This window comes from Heteronotia binoei, chromosome 9, assembly GCF_032191835.1.
Source record: "Heteronotia binoei isolate CCM8104 ecotype False Entrance Well chromosome 9, APGP_CSIRO_Hbin_v1, whole genome shotgun sequence".
Taxonomy (NCBI): Eukaryota; Metazoa; Chordata; class Lepidosauria; order Squamata; family Gekkonidae; genus Heteronotia; species Heteronotia binoei.
The window spans coordinates 43,808,304-43,829,515 of NC_083231.1; the positions used below are offsets into that span (position 1 = coordinate 43,808,304).

Genomic DNA, 21,212 nt, shown 5'->3' on the forward strand with positions numbered 1-21,212 from the left:
CCAGGTGACTTGCAGCATCATTCTCCTTCATTTTTACCTCACAGCAACCATCCTGCAAGGCAGGTCCGGCTGAGAGATTGTGACCGGCTCCATTTCACCCAGTGAACTTTCATGGCACAAGTAGGGATTTGAACCTGAGTCTCCCAGATCTTAATCTGGCACTAACCACTACACAATGCTGGCCCTCTTACTTAGCTATATCACTGGTGCATATTGTCTGCAAAAAAAAAAAAGAATGGTGAATTGATCTCATTTTATGGATAATTCAAAATTCAACTCTACACCAACTCTGGTAAGCCATTCCTGGGAACTGGGCCTACCATAGAAAAATAGCCTTTGAACCAGCTGTTGCCATATAGACAATCCTAAGAGAGGGCACCCCGAAGAGAAGTTGTCCAATGAACATAGCTGGCATATGGGAAATGATGTTCAGGAAGTATGAGGCTCCTAAGGCCGTGAGGAGCTTTAAAGGTAATAACCAGCAATTTTAATTTTACCTAGAAACAAATGGGTAACCACAGTAGTTGATACATTGTAGAGGGAAATATACAAGCAAACTACTACATTCTAAATTGCAATACAAGCTGCCAATTTCCAACATGCATTCTCAAATAAAAATTACAATTCAGACTTGGATAGCAACTTATTTGGAATACAGCTTTTTTTATTTAGCCACCTAAAAATTGCAAGGAACATTCAAGTAGCTCATTTATAATCAGCTTATAAATCAGTTCAGTTTATTATTACAGTCATTGACCAGAACATTTTAGTCATTTAGAGCAACCTTAAAAGTACCTTATAAAAAGTCTCACAAAGAATCTGCATGTTAAGATTCGATAACTTAAGGGTTGACAGTAAAAAATAATTTAAAAGATTATGATGTAATCCTTTAAACGATTTAAAAAGTCACTTTAAAATTTGTTAAACTTATCAATCAAATATTCATACCAGGCAATGATGCTATGTGAGCCTTCTGCTACTTTAAGTTACATTAGTAATGATACAACTGGTGGGGGAGCATCTGGATTGCACAGCTGTCACTGGTTGTTTAAAAGATATTAACATAATGCCATGAAAACATAGTTTACAGCTGAACCGCATGACACATCCAGAGATTGCAGTGCTTCTCATGCAGCTCCAATGCTACATGTTTGAACTCATCCAAAACATGCCAGGAAAAGGTCAACTATGATAAGAATGCAGGAAAAGGTGATCAATAACTGGAAAGAGACACAGAAGATGACCTACCCATGGTTATTTAACTATGACAATAAGGATCTCAGCTGTAACATCATGATATATTCATTTTTAATTTTTTTTTAGTTATTACTGGACTGCTTTAAATATGAATGAAATGACTCTGAGAGCATACCAGTGTGAAGTGAGATTACAAACTGACAAAATCAATACAAGTTGTAATGTACAAGTTCAAAGAAAAAAAGATGCAATGACCATTATCTCTCTCCCTCAGACACACAAGATTTCCATAGAACCTGTGATCACAGATGAATGAGTTCTATGAAATGGACAGACATCATCGCAAGACCTTTTATAGTTTTTGTGTTCTTGCCTGAATTTTAATTTTAAAACATTAATGTTATTTTTTATTCAATATGGTACTGAACTTTACTATTATTGAGAGCGGGATACAGTTATATTAACAGTTGCATACTCATCACAAATAATTAATCATTTTATTTGGCTGACTGCTTTGAATCCCACAATAGGAACTAGACAAAATGACTAGGGAAAAACCGTATACAATGAACTAAGAAAAAAGCACAGTGCTCACGGTTAACAAAAGCTGTACATTAAATATTTAAATACAAAAAATGACACAATTGTAATTTTTTCAAACATTCCTAAGGGGACAAGTCCCACCTCTTTATAAGGTAAGTACAATGCAGACTCGACAACAAAGCACTCGCTTAAGTGCATGTAGAAATATTGTCCATTTCCAGGGAACTTTCATTCCTTATACTATGCTGGTGTCACAGGAAAATGTCCAATAGGCCCCAATTCTTTGTTGGTCCCTGCACACACATGTTGTAAAGCAACAGAATGCTAGCCATGCTGTTCCGTTTCCCAAAAGCTTCCTCGTGCCAGCCTTTTTGCATGACTCAAAGTGCTTGAATTGTTTGGAAAATGTCCTAAGAGCACGCATGACTGAGGAAGCCTTTGGGAAACAGAACAGCATGGCTAGCATTCCGTTACTTTACAACGTATGTGTGCAGGGACCAACAAAGAATTGGGACCTATTGAACATTTTCCTGTTTGACACCAGCATGGTATAAGGAATGAAAGTTCCCTGGAAATGGACATTTCTACATGCACTTAAGCGAGTGCTTTGTTTTCAAATCTGCATTGTACTTACCTTATATAGAGGTGGGACGTGTCCCCTTAGGAATGTTTGAAAAAATTACAATTGTGTCATTTTTTGTATTTCTTTAAATATTTAATGTACAGCTTTTGTTAACTGTGAGCATTGTGCTTTTTTCCTGCTTTGAATCCCAGGCATATGACAATTCCCATGACTGCCCAAATGAGAACTCCAACATATGCAGTTTTGAAAAAGATCTATTCCTATGGTACATCTCACTCTTATCTAGGCAAAGGAAAGAATGTGCTCCCTAGGAGTGTCATAGAAGCAATTAAAAAAGAAGAATCACCATAAATCTTACAGGCTGGATATTAATTTCCTTATAAGAGTTATTGCTGTTTGAAATACATAGATCATGTACTTACTGGATACAGCAACTGATTAAAATAAGCATTTTCTCAATCTTAGAAATATGTAAGGCAATAGTTATGTATCTGCCTCAAGTCTTTTTGATAAAGTCTTTGTTGATATGAGAGTTACAGCTTGATAGGTAGCATCACTGGGAAGCAGGAACTACCACCCTAATTCGAGGACCAAATTGCTATCAATGTTATTTATGTATATTGGACAAAGTCCCAATTATGTGATTGGATATGCCAGGAAATAAGTAAATACAAGGAAGATAATGAAGAATGAGCTAGTGTCTAACCTGTTCTCTGGATCAGAGTCATGAGCCAAGAAAAATGTTATGCACATGGAGCAAGGATATGTTGCATAAGAAATGAACCAGTCTCATAGAAGATGCTTCTGTGATAAGTGGAATAAAGAAAATTTTCAGTCCAAACCACTTCTTAGGCTGACAGTAGCTGTGTCAGTGTTGTATGGTTTATTTCCTTCATCACAAGCAGAGGAATGTCACAAGAAACTATGGTCAGGTATTTCCAGCAATAACTCTGTCCTCTTGATTACGTTATGTCACAGAACGTCACACTGTAGTTAATTATGGTGGGACAAACCTAAAGAATTGGCCTGTATTTGCATAGTACAGCATAAGCACAAATTCCTACAGCGCCACCAATTTGGTGCAATCTCAGATGTAAGGTGGTTTTTAAGATCTTCCTCTTCCTGCGCAGCTTATATCTGCAGTGAAGAGAAGCAGATGGATTTTTTAAAGAAGTGCTCTTTAAGAGTCTAATGAATGTTGTGCAGACACTTGAAGGCAGATATTGAAAATATGAACCCTATCTCATCCACAAAATGGTATAAGCAACATTCACTATGGTAAGACCAGCAGAAAATATCCCATCCATGTAGCAGGATTCCTTTTGCCTTCTCTTCCAGTGTGGCACAGTGGTTAAAGTGTGGCAGACTCCAATCCGGAGAAATGAGTTTGATTCCCTACCCCTCCACATGAAGTCTGCTGGGTGCCTTCAACCCAGTCACAGTTCTCTCAGAACTCTCTCAAGCCCACCTACCTCGCAAGGTGCCTGCTGTGGGGAGAGGAAACGATGGCAATTGTAACCTGCTTTGAGATTCCTTAGGGTAGACAAAAGCAGACAAAAGTCACCTTAAGTAAATTCCCTCTGTTGTTCACTGGGTACATGTTTGTGTGCACATGGGTGTGCAAACCTTGGGAGACTTCTTTGAAAGAAAAAAAAAATACCCACAAACTCTCTGTACTATACTTTCAAAATAATGACAGAATATACCTATCCGTTTTGGGAGGGGTGAACAAATCCTGAAATTCTGCTCATTCTTCCACTTTACTTCATTCGACTTTCTAGAATCTTAGGAGATTTGCTTGCTCTAATAAGTCAAACATACTCTTGCTGCTACTATCTATTTGCTGGCAAAGAAGAGTCCCTATTACTCAACTTCACATCTCATTTGTCAAAACCTCCCCCCAAAAAACACCTATAGCTACACCTCCTCTTTCCAAAAGGCTGCCCTTGACAATATCTTTTGCTGCTTTTCCAGCACTGCTCCAAAGGCAACTGCTAGAATCCACATTTTGAACTTCCCTGTCAGTAGCACTATGCTTTTTTGGATATTTCAATAAGACAAACCTCTAATGAATGCCAACCATAACAATCCATTTGTCGTGATAAAGCTGAAGCCAGTTGCACCACATTTCACAGGTATACGTGTTCAAAGGATTCAACTGTACAGACTCTGAGCACATTGTACAAGATACTGACACCTGAGGTATAAAATGGCAAGTCATTAGCTCTGCACATTACAGGCAGATATCTAATCCTGTCTGCTTGATTGTAATAGTGTATGAATTTTCAATTAGCCCTAGTAACTCATAACTCAAAATGTAACCTAACAAGGATACCAAGTCATCCTATGTTTGTTTGATATTAGTCATAGCAGCCTCTTTTCCTGCCCTTTCCAATTTGATATCAATCATTTTACCTGGCTATCCCCTCTATTCCTCCAATTCCATTCCATCACGTTTTTCCTGCCCTGGCTTTTTATCAGACATTTTATCCCCACCCCCCTCCTTTACACACTTTTGGCCCTCTTTTCCTTGCAGCCTTTGTCTTTTTACCCCTCCTTTACTTGTTTTTTTGATTTTTTTCTCTCTCTCTCTCTCTGTCCAACAGTATTTCCTCTAGTCTACACAGATAATTAGTTTTCCAGTTATTCTGGGTAGGATGCAAAGACCTATATTTTAAAATAAAAATCTATTCTCATTCAGGATTTGAGACTCTATGGAAGTTATGGCCCTTCCACTGCATCAGACCAATGGTTCATCTAGTCCAGCTTCCCATCTCACACAGTGGCCAACCAGTTCCTCTGGACAGCCAACAACAGAGCACAGAGGCTAAGGCCTTCCCTTGATGTGTGGTAGTTAGGTGTTATAGCACATTGCACAGGCTAAAAGGAACCATCTTCTTTGTAATTACACAGTCCAAGGCTTGAGCTCTAGTATTAAAAGTAGGTTCTGGAATCTAGTTCTACTTCAGTTGCACACCATAGGCAATAAAAAGCCTCCATATAGTTATCAGATATGCTCCCCATTCATCAAAACAAGAGCTCAAATAATTTGTTCTTTTGCACCTTTCATTACAGTTATTTTCTACCTGTAGTGCATGGTGATATGGACTGTGGAGGTAGATCTAGTTTTTATATGGGCATGGACGGGTAAATGATACTGCTTTTGTGCAGATTACTGGGCTGGCTGACTTGTGGACCCTTCCTACGCTATAATTCTCATTTTTTGTGTCTTATAAAAAGCAGGAAAATGTGTTTCAATATTTAGTTTGTACCTGAATTTATTTATTGGAAAAGTTAAGACACTTCATAATTATTGACCTGCACCAGGTATTTCAGGAGGAAAGATACTAATAGAGAAGAATGATATTTAGTCATGACTTCTTTTTTAAATTTTAGTTATATTTAAATTTAAATTTTAAATTTAAATATTTATATATTTATATTTATATATATATATATATATTTATATTTAAATTTTAGTTATGTAAAAATGCAGTTTAGCCCTAACCTGGATAGCACAGGCTAGCCCAATAGCATCACATCTCAGAAGCTAAGCCAGGTCTGCCGTGGTTAATACTTGGATTGGAGACCACCAAGGAGTACCAGAGGTGCTACGCAGAGACAGACAAGGCAAACCACTTCTAAATGTCTCTGGTCTTGAAAACTCTATGGGGTTGGCATAAATTGGTTGAAAGTTTATTTTAGCATTTTTGAAACTGGTGTTACCCATCCTGATACTAAGTAAGAAGGTGATCTAGAATATTTTAAAATAAAGTAGTGCTTGAAGATCACAGTGTTCATTCAAGCTGTGGAAATATTCATTTGCCTCAATGCCAGTTTTTAAATTTTCCCATGTACTATTGTTGCTGTAAACAATCATGCCAAATACCTCTAGAAATTTCCCAAACCTCTATGGTAAAACAAGGTAAAAAAGCAACCTCAATAGCTGCAATTTCATTAGTAACACAGTAACTAATCCAGTTCTAAATTAGAACACTTTCATTTATTAATCCAAGAATCAACAACTATGACATAAGGTTGCCATCCTCTAGGTAGAGCCTGGAAATCTCCTAGAATTACAACTGATCTGCAGATAACAGAGACCAGTTCCCCCAGGGGAAAAATGGCTGCTTTAGAGGGTGAATTCTAGAGTTATACCTCACTGAGACCCTTCCCAAACTCTGCCCTCCCCGGCTCCCCCTAGCAAATCTCCAGGAATTTCCCAAAATGGACTTGGTAACCCCAAGTGACTGTTCAGACTGTTAACAAGATACTAACGAGCCAAGTTAAAGTGTGCAGTGGTAGGATTTCTGCTCATCGAGCACAATTTTCTCTTCCCCATTTCAGTGCAGCCCCCTAACTCCCACTGAGGTATGGGGGATCTCCAAGGAACAGCATGAAGGGGATGTTAGAGGGCTACAGTTGAAGGTGAGGGATTGTTTCCTCCTGTGCTGATGTATTTGTTCAACAATATCTAACCCCCTGACTCATGCACTAGTCACAGTCTGAGGCCTGTCTCAGCCTCTCTGGTCTTCAGAATACATTTTCAGAGGTGAAAATGTTGTATTTAAGCAGCCAGGCTGAGAACAACATATTTATGCCAAGGGCATTCTGCCACCACATGACAGGCTGGGGTGGGGGGATGACACATAAGGATGAGAAAAGCACCTTACATGTTTGGAAAGTTCCCATGGAAAGGGGGTTTGTGAAAATACCAGATGAAGCAACCAAAAGGAACACACAAAATATAATTTGCAATAAACTTACCATCCACACATAGGCAAAGGAGAGTCATGCCAAGGGTTAACATTATATTTCATCTGAAAATTCAATAGCATAATAGCAAAAGATAATAAAACCAACAATAGAACAATAGAATACCATCTCCTTGATACCAAATAATGATCTTTTATATTATTTTTACCTGTAGGATTTTGGACTTTTAATTGCATCCTCAGTCTGTGGAGACAGTCCCTAAAGTCCTGAACCTGCTTCAGCGGGGAGGGTGGGATATAAATCCAACAAACATAAACATAGTGCATTTTTTAAAAAAAATTGTGGTTTTGCTTCACTTACACAGTGAATCTACTCATTCATTTCATACACATATTATTAAGCATCTCTCTTCAATCTACACAAAAGGCAGAGATTTCAGAAACAAAACAGAATCCTCTTATGTCTGGTATCAAGGCTCAAGGTTATGCACTCATCTGCAATATCTATCAGAGGTCAGACAACAAAATGAAAAGATAGAATGTACAACATCTGTTTTAGTAGAATGTATAACATCTGTATTAGTAGAATGTACAACATAGTATTAATAGTAAAGAATAAGAGTCCAGTTGCACCAAAGCTAACAAAATTTGTGGTAGGGTATGAGCTTTCTGAGTCCTCGCTCACTTCCTCAGAAGTGACTCATGAAAGCTCATACTCTACCACAAATTTTGCTAGTCTTTATGGTGCTACTGGACTCTTACTTTTTAATACTGCTACAGACAGACTAACATGGCTATTCATCTTGATCCAACATCTGTTAAAAGACTAATATAACGAACAATGCCACAAGTTGTCCCACATGGAATTATTCAGAATCTCACTGTTAAAAGTTGCTTTCTGCCTTGTTTGGCATTCAACCATTCTTTGAGACAATACATATGCTTAAAAATACTACTCTTATTTTTAGTTCAAACAGAATCCTTCAGTGAATAAGGATACATTTCACAAAAGCAAGTAGAACACTTTCTGGGAAGAGTAGATTCAGGTGGGTAGCTGAGTTGGTATTAACCATCAGAAAAAAGTTTCAGTCCAGTGGCACCTTTAAAACCAACAAAGTTTTATTCTGGGTATAAGCTCTTGTGTACAGTTTGGGATGCCAGCCTCCAGGTGGAACCTGGGGATCCCCCAGAATTACAGCTCATCTCCAGACTACAGAGATCAGTTTCCCTGGAGAAAATGGATGCTTTGGAGGGTGGACTCTATGATATTGTACTCCACTGAGCTCCCTGTCCTGCCCAGGCTCTACCCCCAAATTTCAGGAGTTTCTAAACATGGATCTGGCAACCCTACCTCCTCCATCCTCCTCCAGAGGTTGAAGGGGACCTGGCAACCCTACTGCACACTTCTCCAGTAGTTATTCCATACTGCGACATTTTAAATACTACTAGAGAGACCGTGTAAATGCAGATTTGGCAGCAGCCTCAAAAGAACATCCTAGCACCTGTGGATTCTCTAACCTTTCTCAGCTTCAAGTGAACTTTAGATTCCCTCCCACCAGATGTTGCCAACATTCTTGGGAAAGGTTACCTTTAGCTTGTTTAAAATGTAGTATAACCACTCAAAGGCAGGTTAAGCACAGCAAATTACTCCCAAGAACATGTACCATGTCAATATTTTTATCTCTGCAGACTGCTCAGCTCAAGGGCAGAGGTACTGCATAAAACTTGTGCCTTACTAACATAGCCCAGCACACCCAGCCTCAAAATATACAAGGATAAAGCATCAAAGAACTCTTGCTACACACTAGTGATCACAATTTTGCTGGGCTGAGCTGGCTCTTCTTAATGCAAAATGACAAGGTCTATGTCCTATTTTATCAAATTCCAGACAAACTTTAGAGGAGCCTAATACAATGGATTAAGCTTGGCCCACTCTGCTACATTAATACAGTCAGTCTACAGCATACCAACAGAAACTTTCACAAAAAAACAATGCCAGCTGTAAAGAAAGCTTCAGGGAACGTCCATTCCCAGTTCACATTTGACCTTAACCATCAACATACTGGGTGGCCCTAGGCAGGCCACTATCAGCATCTCTCCCCCCACCTCCCCTGCATCTGTAATACAGTAAAAATGGAAGCCTTAAGGGAAAGCATTATACAGATACCAAGTATTATTAACAGAGAAGTCCTTTCTCTTTCCTCTATAATCCCTATCAGAGCAGCACAATGGAACATTTGTTCTACTTCTCCTTTTGTTCAAGTATTACCATACACTAAAGTTTACACAGAGAGGGTCATAAGTAACGTTTTTTCAAGCCAGAGCACCTAAATTACATCTCCCATCAGCCATACCTCACAATATCTATACCACAGAATCTTTTCTGTATCAAGCAAAATATGGCCAGTAACAGCTTTTTATTTGTTTGTTTTAAGCAGAAGCACAACAACTGCATCTTCACATTGCCACATTCCCTTAAAACACAATGCTAGTTCACATAAGTCTGCAAGTTTTATTGGGTGACGGCACACAAACAGCAAGAAAATTAAGAATATATTTGGATCTAATGCAATAGGGATGTTAGGTAACTTTTTAAATGTAGGCCTACCATCAATTGACAATAGACAAAACTATCTTGCTTGGTTATACAGAGCAAGATCATTCCATTGTTTCATGCTCAAACCTTCTGGGCAAGGAATGCTAGCCAGAAACAGGTTCTTCTGGGCTTGGGGCTTTTAGCTGTGAAGCTGCCTCTGAGTAAGCCTAGATTAAAATAGCCTTTGTCCTATTCCATGTAGGCCTTCCCAGGCCAAAGTTGTTTATGAACTGAACAGGCAGGTGGACTGGTGGAGCAATAACAGCTTTCTCTTCCTCCAAGACCTAAGCCCAGCAGAGCATATCCTAGGTTCTGCTGGGCTTTGGGCTAGTTGTGGAAGAAAAAAGAAGTTGCCTCTTGAAGTACCTGCGTCTTCTGCAGTGCCTGTCTGACTCTCCCAGGCTGCACAAACTACTATTGCCCAAGCAAAGCTAAAAGACCCTGCTACCTGCTAGCAGCCAAAGAAAAAACTGCTACCATCAAGGGCAGGGCAGTATTCAGCTTCTCAGCACTACTCAAATACACACACTTTCATGAATACCCAGACAGACAAATCACACACAAACACCCCTCTCCCACTCCTGCACCAGCCGACAACATTCTTTAGTGAGGAGAAGGGAAGTTCTCAGCAATTTATGTCTCTGTGTAAGCTCAGGGAGTTGCTGCCTACCCCTAGTATGAATACATGTTTGCTTACATCATAATAATACAGACAGTTCCATTTTCCCCTGAAAGTTAAACCCATTTAGTCAAGCTGGTCATCAAAAACATTATTTAACTCTTATCTCATGATTTACCCACACAGACACTTGCTACTTAGCTTTTCCTCCTCTCTGCTGTAATTTAAGAGTAGTTTTGTTAACAGCACAATCCTTTGTACGTTGTCTCAGAAGTAAGCCCCACGGTCATCAATCCAACAAGTGGGGAGGAGGGAAGACAACAAAAAACAGCATTATGGTGTATCACCCTGATCGTCCGGGGAGGGGGGGGGAATACTGCACGAATTAGGTGCATTCTGCTGCACAGCAAACAGATTTTTCATGAAAGGGCATTACTGTTCACATGATACCTCTTTAGAAATCACTATGGTGTGGGGGCAGGAAGGGGACTGGGAGAACAGGCTGTTTCTTCCCTATGCACAAAGAGCAGCACACTTAAGTTTTACAACATCAACCAATCGGCAGTACCCAGAGCCTCAAAACAAAAACATCATCCCAAGAGAGCTAATTAGTGTGATAATGTTAGGCTAAGAAATAGTGACTGGCTCAAGGTCACCCAGGAAGCTGCACGACTGACAAGTACTTGCAAAAAGACCTACCCATTCTGTGTCCATTTTCACATGGGTGATATGCCTTCAGTTTGACATGTTGTTGGGAAGTGTCTCTCCCCCCCTCCCACTTCCGAACAGCATCATAGAGCTTTTGTACACCACCCAGGTTTTCCTTTACTTTTGTGTGATCTTTCCCAATCATGTATTGCACTGGGAAGGATTGTAAAAAAAAGTTAGGCTGGCTGCAGTGAGGCCAGGACTGTCTGGATTTTTCCAGTCTCACCAATACAGTAACCATTTTCCCTGCCCCATCCCCACATCCACCATTCCCCTCCCCCAGGAGAGCTTTCTGACTTTTTTTTTTTAATTACCGATTGGCATAGCAATATAATGATATATTGGTATGTCCATTAATAATAGAATTAATGGTTGACTCACTGAGATCCCTCACAGGGTTTAAGGCAAGAGATGAGCAAAGGTACCTTGCCATTGCCTTCCTCTGCTATGTTCATTACTGTTTGTTGTTTAAACCTGTGGAAAAGACCCTTCTTGTAAACAAGTGGGAAGGGGGGAAATGGCCAACAAGAGGACTGGGATAGGGATAGGCTTGCTATGTTCCTGCGGGGGCAGGGGATCTTCCAGAGGGTCCTGCTCAGCTGGCAGGACCGGTGCTTGCCTTTCTGGCGAATATATAGGGAAAATGAAGAGCACAAAACTTGAAACTTTTCACATTTTTAATTTACTGATTTTTAATTTTAATTTTTTTAAAAAAAATGTGATATGTTATTAAAAATTGTGAGAATAAGTGCTTGCCGGCCAATCCAAGAAGAAGGGTGGCAGGATAGGATGAGGTGGGAGACCAAGTCGCACATCGGGGAGAGGGGGGGTGGCTTGGCTTTGTTGAGGGCAGCTTGGTGATGGGAGAAAATAAGGCGACAGTGGTCAGGAGCCAGAGTAATGTGTCTGGGAGGGGGCACCCAGTGGTGCTCCTGAGGCCATGTGGTGCCTTAGGCAACTGCCTACTTTGCCTACTCCCACGCACCGGCCCTGTCAGCTGGGCAACAGGAAGAAAATGCTGGAAATGAGTGTGTGTGGGGGGGGAGATGTTCTGATGTCTCTTCTAGCACAGCTAGACATCATGGCATGGTGTCACTGACAACACTCCAGCGTTCAGAGTGTGCAACCATAGTTTTGGCCAAATGCTACATTGCTGCCAACAGTGCAATGGCATCACTCCCAGTTTTGCACCAGAAGTCATGTCAGCAGGGCCAGCCCTAGACTGTCTGGCACCCTAGGTAATGCAAACTTCTGGTGGCCCCTCCCTGCACTGTTAACTTCACTTAGTCACATGGGAGGGCACCCAATTCATCACCCCCAGAAGGCCAGTGCCCTAGGAAATTGCCTAGTTTGCCTAGTGGCAGGGCCAACCCTGCATGTCAGTGTATTGCTAGCAATATCATGCTTCCAGTGAGCTCCCCCCCCCCAAAAAAAAATCTCCCACTAGTTGCTACCCTAGGGAGGGAAGATACTAGCAAACCCTAAGCAGGGAAAATGCAAGAAAAGTTACCATTTGTAAGCCCTGTTGCCACTGGATTTAAAAAACTGACAACTGCAGTAACACTGGTGATTACACAGGGAAGTACTGCCTTGAGGAAAAGGTCTCTGTCTAGCACTCTGACTGTTGCACCACACTGGAAATGTGAAGGGGGGACAGGAAGAGCACAGCAAACACTGAACTCACCAAAATTAGCTGCAGCTCCCCCAGTGCTTAGCTCAATCTCTTCTCCCAAGGCTTGCTGAAAATGAACTAACGGCACAGCTGCCCAATTCTCCCCCTACTTCCACTTCAGCCCAGTCCAGCCAGGTGGGACTCTGCTACTCCTTCCAAAACCAGCACTTCAGCTTTATTGAGGAGGCAGGGGGAAATTAAATAAATGATATTAAGGCTGAATTCTTCTTAATTATCCAATTTCTCATTTCTGGGGGTGCAATTGCACCTGCTGCACCCTGTTAATTACAGCTAGGAATACTGCAAGGGTCTCATATTTATATTTGAGATCATTTTTGTAGGAGCTCTGTTCAAGTTCTTACGTTCAAAAATACAGAAGCAGCCATTTATCTGAACTACTGAAAAGTCACTATTACAGACAATAATCACTTAGATGAAATAACAATCCATATGAATAATATAACTCTGGAATACCATGCTGCTTTCTTTGCATATGTATTAGGAACTCATTTAGTAAATATGCTCCCAAAAGATTAATTTTTGTGCATAACACACATACTTTCTATCAGACAAATGAATGCTATATTCTCTGATCATTGGATGAATATGAAATACAAATTTATTGATGTTATTTTAACTGTAAAACTGCAATGTAACTTGAATTATACAGCTTTTAACCAAATCAGTGGCAACGAAACTTAGACCCATCACTCAAAGGCCAGTTTGGTGTACTGGTTAAGACTGCTGGACTACAATCTGAGAAACCCGTTTGTTTCCCTACTTTGCAGTGGAAGTTCACTAGATGACCCCAAGCCAGTCACTTGGTCTCAGCCTAACGTACCTCACAGAGTTGTTGTGAAGATATAATGGAGGAGGAGAAATGGATGTTATAAGGCACTTGGGGTCCCTACTGGAGAGAAAAGGAGGAAATAAATATAATTTATGGATGACTGTAAAATATCTAAAGCCTAATGCAAGCAGACGCTGTTCACTAAAATTAGGATTTTAAATTTATTTGTTAGTGTATCAGTTGTAAAGATATTCAGATTCCCAGCAGCAGTCTTATACTTTCTGATACAAATGTAGGTACGTAGTTCAATTCCATCCATATTCTGTGTTGAATGGAATCCTAGGACAGAGTGGATGGAATTGTAACCATAAACTGCTAGGCACTAGTGTTATATTTTGGAGAGCCCAGATGGTCATAAGCCTAGGATTTTTCCAGCACTATTAAGGGCATGCCATGCCGCAACAATTTTAGATTGCTAAAAACAATTCAAATTACAGTTTCACCTCCCATATTGGCTTATAATGGTAAATACATTTTGTTACACATTTTAACATTTACTGTTAGCACTGACAAACTGCTAACAGATAAAATAAACACTGGCTGGGATCCAAAGAACCCTGTTTGCAATCAGCAGGTGGTCTGACATGCAAACAGGAAGTTGCCAATTTTCCATCTGCATACTATTGTACAGTACTGAGTCTTTTTCTGGAGGATTTCTTGGCTTTCAAGACTCACTGGGGAGCAGGCAATGGGGTCTACTGGGAAGAAGGGTCAGATCCATTCCACTGTACACATATGCATAGTCCTTTGAATCCTGGCTATTGCCACACCATGGTGGCACTGCAAATGATGGGGGGAAAAGATTATAACCTTAAAGCTTTCTTACTTATTTTATTTGCATCCTACCCTTCCTCTAGGATTTTCTAGTCCTCCAACTGTATCCTCATAATAAACCTGAGATATAAGATAGCGACTCGCCCAAGATCATGCAGTGAGCTTCATGGCCAAATAGACATTTGAAGCCAAGTCTCACTGTTTCAAGTCTGCCCGTATTGATCACTTCCATTTCATTCTGTTCAAAACCAGTTGATAACACGTCATTACTTTGCACATTCTCATTTCCCTGCACCTCCCATTCCAGATCCATTTTAGGCAGGGTGTGGAAGAGAAAAAGATGTATGTGCCAAGGGGCAGACCGACTTCCACAGAGGCCCCAAGAGTGTTACCCTAGCAACCCTCCGACAAAGAACCACAACCATAGCTGTTAATTTTAGGAAACAAACGAAACAATATGAACACAGCAATCCTGCACAAAGCCTTTTCTAGCAACAGAATGCAGTTTTACAGCCTATGGCTAAATATAGATGATTGAGGTGACAAGGTCATCTCATACACACCCTATAGGTAAGAAAGTCATCACTGAGACACCCTACAGGTAGTCAGGAAAGAATGCACTATGATTGTTTTCTATTTCAGACCTGTTCTTACATTGCTTTTAAAAAATATATCCCACAAGACTTCTTACAAATGACCCGAGATGGTTTTCACTGCTTGAATGCAGCTGAAAGTGTGCATTCAAGGAAACACATCAGTAATCCTGCTGCTTTTGTCCAACACTCAAATTTATTATGGTCTTAATGCTGAAGTTAAAGATCTTGTTTTGCAGTCATTTTCAATGCATTGTCATCAGTGTTATCCCGTCAAATTTACCACAAAACCTCACTGCTATATTAGCTGACAGCATTCTTAGACAGCAAATAAATACATACTGCATGTAATTAATGTAATGTAATCCATGTAATTTAATGCTTTTAAAGATGCAATTCTGTATTTTATTACTATAATGGTACATAATAGGCAGCATGGTATAGTGAGTAGAGTGCTGAACTAAGATCTGGGAGATTCCAGGCTCAGATCCTCATTTTGCCATGGAAACTTGCTGGTGATCTTGGGCCAGTCACACACACTCAGCCTTACTTGGGGGGGGGGGCATGCCCCACAAGTCATCCCTCTGTTTTATCTTTTTGGCCCTTCCATTGTTGCTTGCTACCATCGCTCTCCTGCCCCGGTGCCACCTTCCCCGCTCTCATGCCAGCTTTCTCACTGTCCTGCCATCTTCTCCCCTCTCCTGCGGCTTTCTCGCTCATGAACACACTGGTGCACATACTCTCATAGTCCGACTGTGACGGCTCAACAGGGGAGCAAGCTGCCTGTTTTTTTAAAGTTTGTGATATCATTTTGTGCCCCACACCCCCTACCTAAAATTTTATCCCTTGCCCCTCCCATCTAAAATTTTATCCCCTGCCCCCCCTAACATTTTCTGGCTACGGGCCTGGCCTTACCTAGTTCATAAAGTTGTTGAGAGGACAGAACAATGGAAGGTACTCTGAGCCCCTCACTGGAAAAAAAAGCAGAGTATATACAAAATAAATAAAGGGGAGCATTTGTATCCTTTCTCTCATCTCCAATATACCTTATTCCAGCCTTGTAAATAATTCAAAATTTGCTAGCAGAAATGTTTCCCAGATCATGCACATCTGCTGTGGTCCACATATTGCTATGGGTAGTCATAAAGAATAGCTGAACCAACTCTTCTCCAGTTTGCACAAACATCTGTCTGGTCACCTAGGAGCAAAACTAATCTTCAAAAACTCTTTCTATGCAGAAGACATCTCATCAACTTAAAACCAAAGGCATAGACCTGGATTTTTCTTTTCCATTCAAAACTGTGCAACTCCAACTTTTCTTATAACCATTATTTTAAAAACAGATTTCAGCTATTTCTAGTGAAAATGTCACATGACTACATTAACACCTCTTCACACTGAAGGAAATAAAGAACAAAACACCCAGAGTTCCAACCAAATGCACACATAAAGCGTTTTGCAATTTACTTTCTCCAAACCCTTCCTCTCTGCAGCCTGCACATGAGCACTTCCCAATACCACATGCAAAGGATCAACTATATTGTCCTTTTAACATACAAAATCTTTACTTTTTTTTCTTGTTTGCCTCACAACAGCCTTGCAATTTTTATTTAAATCTGTCCCGCTCTAATTCTTAGCCAAACAAAAGCAACTCCTACCACAGCTAGTCACAATGGACAAATACTTCATGTTTAGAATCTATGTTAAATCCAGGCAGTTTATTCTAACCCACAGTGGTTCTCTATAAAAGGATTCAGAGTTGTTGAACCTGCAAATTTGTTTCCTTGCCCTGGCCTCAAAGAGCAGTATTTTTATAAGCTGCCAGCAATATACATTTAAGAAGGAAATTCTGCAACCAAGGTACTCGATGGTCCAGGATTTCATAAGCCATCCAAGTGTCAGAAAGCAGTGATTTATGGACTTGTCTGAGGCTTGATCTTTGTTGCATTTTTTTAAAAAAATCAGCAGAGCGAGTTTTTCTACCCATGTCTGGAACTGTACCTCCCACCTATCACAATCGATGTACAACACATTGGTGAGGTTATTTTTTTTTCCTTGTGAGCCACTTGTAAACTAATTTCATGGCACACTGCTCCCAAAAAGAGACAGTTTACTGTTAAACAATTATTTTTAGAAAACAATCCTGTCATACTGAATGTTTATTTACAACACACCATAAGACACCATCTACAATCTAGAACAGGCCACAACCCAGTGTTTCAGCTAAATTTTACTGGACTACAGCTAGGGTCAGCAAATATCAGTGTTTTCCCCAGAAAGACCTAAAGTTCATGTTGCTAAACTTTTGGTAACAACCATGATTAATCAGGCTCCTACTGACCAGGTTATCGTTCAACAGAGGGTAGATTATGCATCCTAACCAAATGGATTCCGAAGGTGAAAAATATGATGTGATTCTTCCTCTCCTCCCAATCAGGTTTATACACTGATCTTATGCCATGTTAAAGATTATAAAGAAATAAGGCATAGCAGTTATTCTGAACATGGTACCCCGAAAAGAACTCAATGCAAATTTCAGGGAACATTCAAGACATCAAGGTTACTGGCATACTGGTGATGTGTGGATTAAGACAACACAACAGATCTTGAAGACTGTGGTTATTCTTTCTCAATTCTGCACTAGGATGGCAAATCCCTAGCTGTCATATAACCAGAGCACAGAGACATTTCTCTCAGGGATCCCTAGGGTTGAATCCAGTCAGCTGTCTCACTCAATCTAATCCAATTGTTCTTCTTACTACAGCCTTCATCCCATGTGACTGTTGACCATGCATGTTTCAATGATCCCCAGTGTAGCTTAATTTGGTAGTCAGATGAGACTGACTACCCCCATGATCTCAGCAGTGGAAATGCTGGCTGGATCTACTGAATACCCTGTTTAAAAACTGATTCAATTTATACTTTGGATGCTGTTTTTTCAAAAAACAACTGATTCAACTACCTTTAATATCCAACTTACTACAGTAAGAAAGAGGACGTGGTATACAGTTACTGGAACTGGGCATTTAAACACGTAATATTCTCTACAAAATGAATTCCTCTCTCACCTTCAGATTTCCTGAAGTGTGAACCTTAATAACCTTAATAAGCTTTACAACTTCATAATGCCAAGGGGTAACACATGCTTAATATAGCGCCTTCAGTTCCCAGCTGTTGCTGAATTGTTCAGATATAAAGCCATACTCCATGAATAGACCTTAAAGGAGTGCTATATTTTCCCTAACAAATTTCATATTCAATGATGTCATAGGAAAATGTCTCCAAGTTTTTCCTCACTATACTACTACAAGTTGAAAACAGTCTCTTTTGGTGGACAGAACTACCCTGGGAAAGAATGAAGCTCTCATAGACCCATCAACAGGAAGTAAAGAGGAATCTATTCCCCAGTTACATCCTGGGGTTTAACTTTTCTGTTAGTGACAGCAGTACAGATGTGCACAAAAGATAAGTGAAAGTCACACCCACATGAAACTGAAACCTGTAGGCTCCTTCAAATACCAATTCCAAAGCTGCCTCATAACAATTAACATTTGGGTTCTACAGTTCTGAGCTGCTTGACTATCCCAGGCAGCATTTAGAGTAGAACCTCCTAATAAAAACTGAATACTTCACAAGACAAAGTCAAAGCATTCTGGCTCACATGGCATCAAAGACCACAGATGATCTGGTGACTCCTACATTCTTTTGTGCATTAATTATTAAAATTAGGTGGGTGGTGCTCATTAATGAACAACTGGACCACTCCTACTCTGATTTTAAACACAAAGTTAAATACAAGTCTTAATTAAGACATTACACTCATTTAAAACAAAGCAACTGTTTAAAATCTGTCTAGCTTCCAAGGATTTAAGTCAGTCTGAAAAAGCTCAGACAAAAGAAACAAAGCTGCTTTCAACTCTTTGTACAACTGGGCCTTAGGATCAGAATATTTCCCAAGGGAGCAAATTCTAAAGCTGCTGGATCTGTATCAAAAGCAACCCTCAGGAGATAAATATCAAAGTGTGTGCCACCAGCAGTTAAATGTTGTGTTAATTATGTTGGCTGCATATTCTTGAGTCGAAACCTTACCATTAAGTTTAAAAATAAAAAACATATTTCCACCTAACAACTAACATGAAAAAAGCTAAATTGAGCTGATGTGCAAATAACCATGCACAGTCAAGGGAGTACAGAGAGAATGTGTGTGTGTGTGTGCCCCCAAATTGACATTTACTGCAACTACTTTTTGCACATTTATGAGACTGTCTACTTTCACTTGCCTTTATCAAAACTGCCAATTAAAAAAACATACTGGTTTTATTCCTGTACCTTTAACAGCATCATGGCACACAGAAATGTAACATGCTAAACTCTTCCAGGCTTGGAGACCAATGCTGGGAAAGCTTCTTCTCCAGCTGAATTTCTGTATGTCAGACTGCCACATATAGCATGAATGGCTAAAAAGAAGGTCATGGTCCTAACTAAATGGTATTTGCATCAAAAAGTTCATCCTCAAGGTTACTCAATACCACTCAAATAGGTTTACTCTGGCCCAGTGAGACATCAGCTAAAAAAGTACCATATGTACCCAGCAGCTCATTGAAATCCGGCCTTGGGTTCTAAAATCAGCACAACCGTTCTGTGTATACCTGGCCAAAAGCAGAGAGACAGCCAAGGCAACTTGAATTAAAACAAGCCACTGAACACCTGCAGTACCACACAAGTAAGCTCTTCTTGTTCACAAAGCACCACACTGAAGTCAAGTTTTCACATTTGTGTGGTTGGGGTAAATTTTCACTCTGTTGTTCTAATACATAGTTGTGGATGAGTGGGGGCTTCGAATCCAATGTTGGTAAACAGGTCACAACCTCTTGTGGTATCTTGAAAACATTTTTTTAAAAATTAATTGAAGTATTCCTGGATTAGAGCGACACATCATCAGATGGAAGAATTTTAATCCATGGAGGCATCTCTAGAATTTAAAACACCCTTCCCCCACTAGTAACCTTCCACAGGACTACTCTTAACAGTCTCACACAGATCCCACTCTGGAAGAACAGCAAATAGACCCCCCCTTTTAAACACCCCCCCATCAACTGAAACACCACCTATGGGGAAGGGGAGGTAATTACACCAAGCAGGAGAAAGTAGGCTCGTGAAATCAGAGCCCGGGCTTGCCGCTCCTACTCCTCCCAGCTCCACAGGGGGTACGGTATTAACAGCAGCCTCCTCCACCCCCGAGCAGAGTCCCTCGAAGTCCCGGGGGAGGGGGCGCCGAAGGCAGCATCTCTCAAGGCGCCAGGACTTCTTACAGGTGCGACGGCCGCCCCGGAAGATCCTTCCCGAGCCCGCACCCCAGGAAGCGAGGGGGCGCCAAGCGAGCCCCGTCCGAAGCCGCGAGCGTCCCCTTCGCAGGCCTTGCCAGCACCACAGGCCGCAGCCTGGGCAGTGACAGTAGCAACCGCCGAAGCCGCCCCCTCTCGGAGAAAGCGAGCGAGGACTCCGGCCCGCAGCCTCCCAGGGAGGGAGGGTCGGCGCAGCAACAGCCTGCCTGCCCAGCTACCCTCCCCTCCCCACCCCACCCCCAACCCGTCGCAGCTCCTTCGGGAACCGAGGACTCACCCGCACCCTGCCCAGAGGGCTGGGCTCCTCCGCGCGAGGCGATAGCGACGACCAGAGCAGCAGCAGCCCCAGGAAAGAGCCAAGCAGCAGGACGGCGCGCAGGAGGAAGCCCAGCTTCAGCCGCATCCTCAGCACTGGCCCGACCCGCTCCCCTCAGCCGCCGCCGCCGGGCTCCCCCGCCCGCCTGCCTACCCCCCCACCCCCCTCCCGCTGTCGTCTGTTGTTGCTCCTCACTTGCGCCCAGCCGAGCTCTGCGTGCCCCCCCCCTTCCCTCCTCCTTCCACTGCCGCCTCTCTCTCTCCTAGGCAGGCGCCTGGCGCCGAGCCCCGCTCTTGCTCTTGCTCTCGCTCCCCTCCCTGCAGCTTCACTTCTCCTGCCTCAGCCTTCCTCGCTCTTGTCTTGCGCTGCCGCCGTCTCTCCCGACTCCTGCTGCTCGCTGTGATCCCTCCCCGCAAACTTTTTATAAGCTTCCTCTTTTTTTCCCCCCCTCTCTCTCCTTTTACTCGCAGCCTGGCTTTCCTCTCTCCGTGCTCTCTTTGCGTCTCCTGGCTAATCTTTCAGCTCAGCTTGCTAGAAAGAAGCAGGAAGTCACCCCGGGAGCAAAGGCTCCACGTGGCTGCTTTACAGCCTAAAGGGCTGTTGCAGATTGACTGGAGGCTGCCTTTTTGACACGTCCCCTTAAAGAGGTGGATTTGTTAGAGTAAACCTGTAAGGAACTGTGCAAATACCTGGCTGCTGTT

General features: G+C 41.6%; 1 protein-coding gene across 2 annotated transcripts in view; it reads right to left on the bottom strand.

Moving 5' to 3' along the window:
• Positions 1–20,681, bottom strand: part of GALNT7 (polypeptide N-acetylgalactosaminyltransferase 7) — a 57,689-nt gene extending 37,008 nt beyond the window's left edge. Inside the window, exon 1 of one of the 2 annotated variants that reach the window (XM_060246533.1) lies at positions 20,473–20,681. In XM_060246533.1, coding sequence (XP_060102516.1) covers positions 20,473–20,598 — 126 coding nt within the window. In that variant the 5' untranslated portion in view covers positions 20,599–20,681. The remainder of the gene's footprint in view (positions 1–20,472) is intronic. The other variant, XM_060246532.1, reaches the window with a different exon arrangement.
• Between the last annotated feature and the right edge of the window lie 531 nt (positions 20,682–21,212).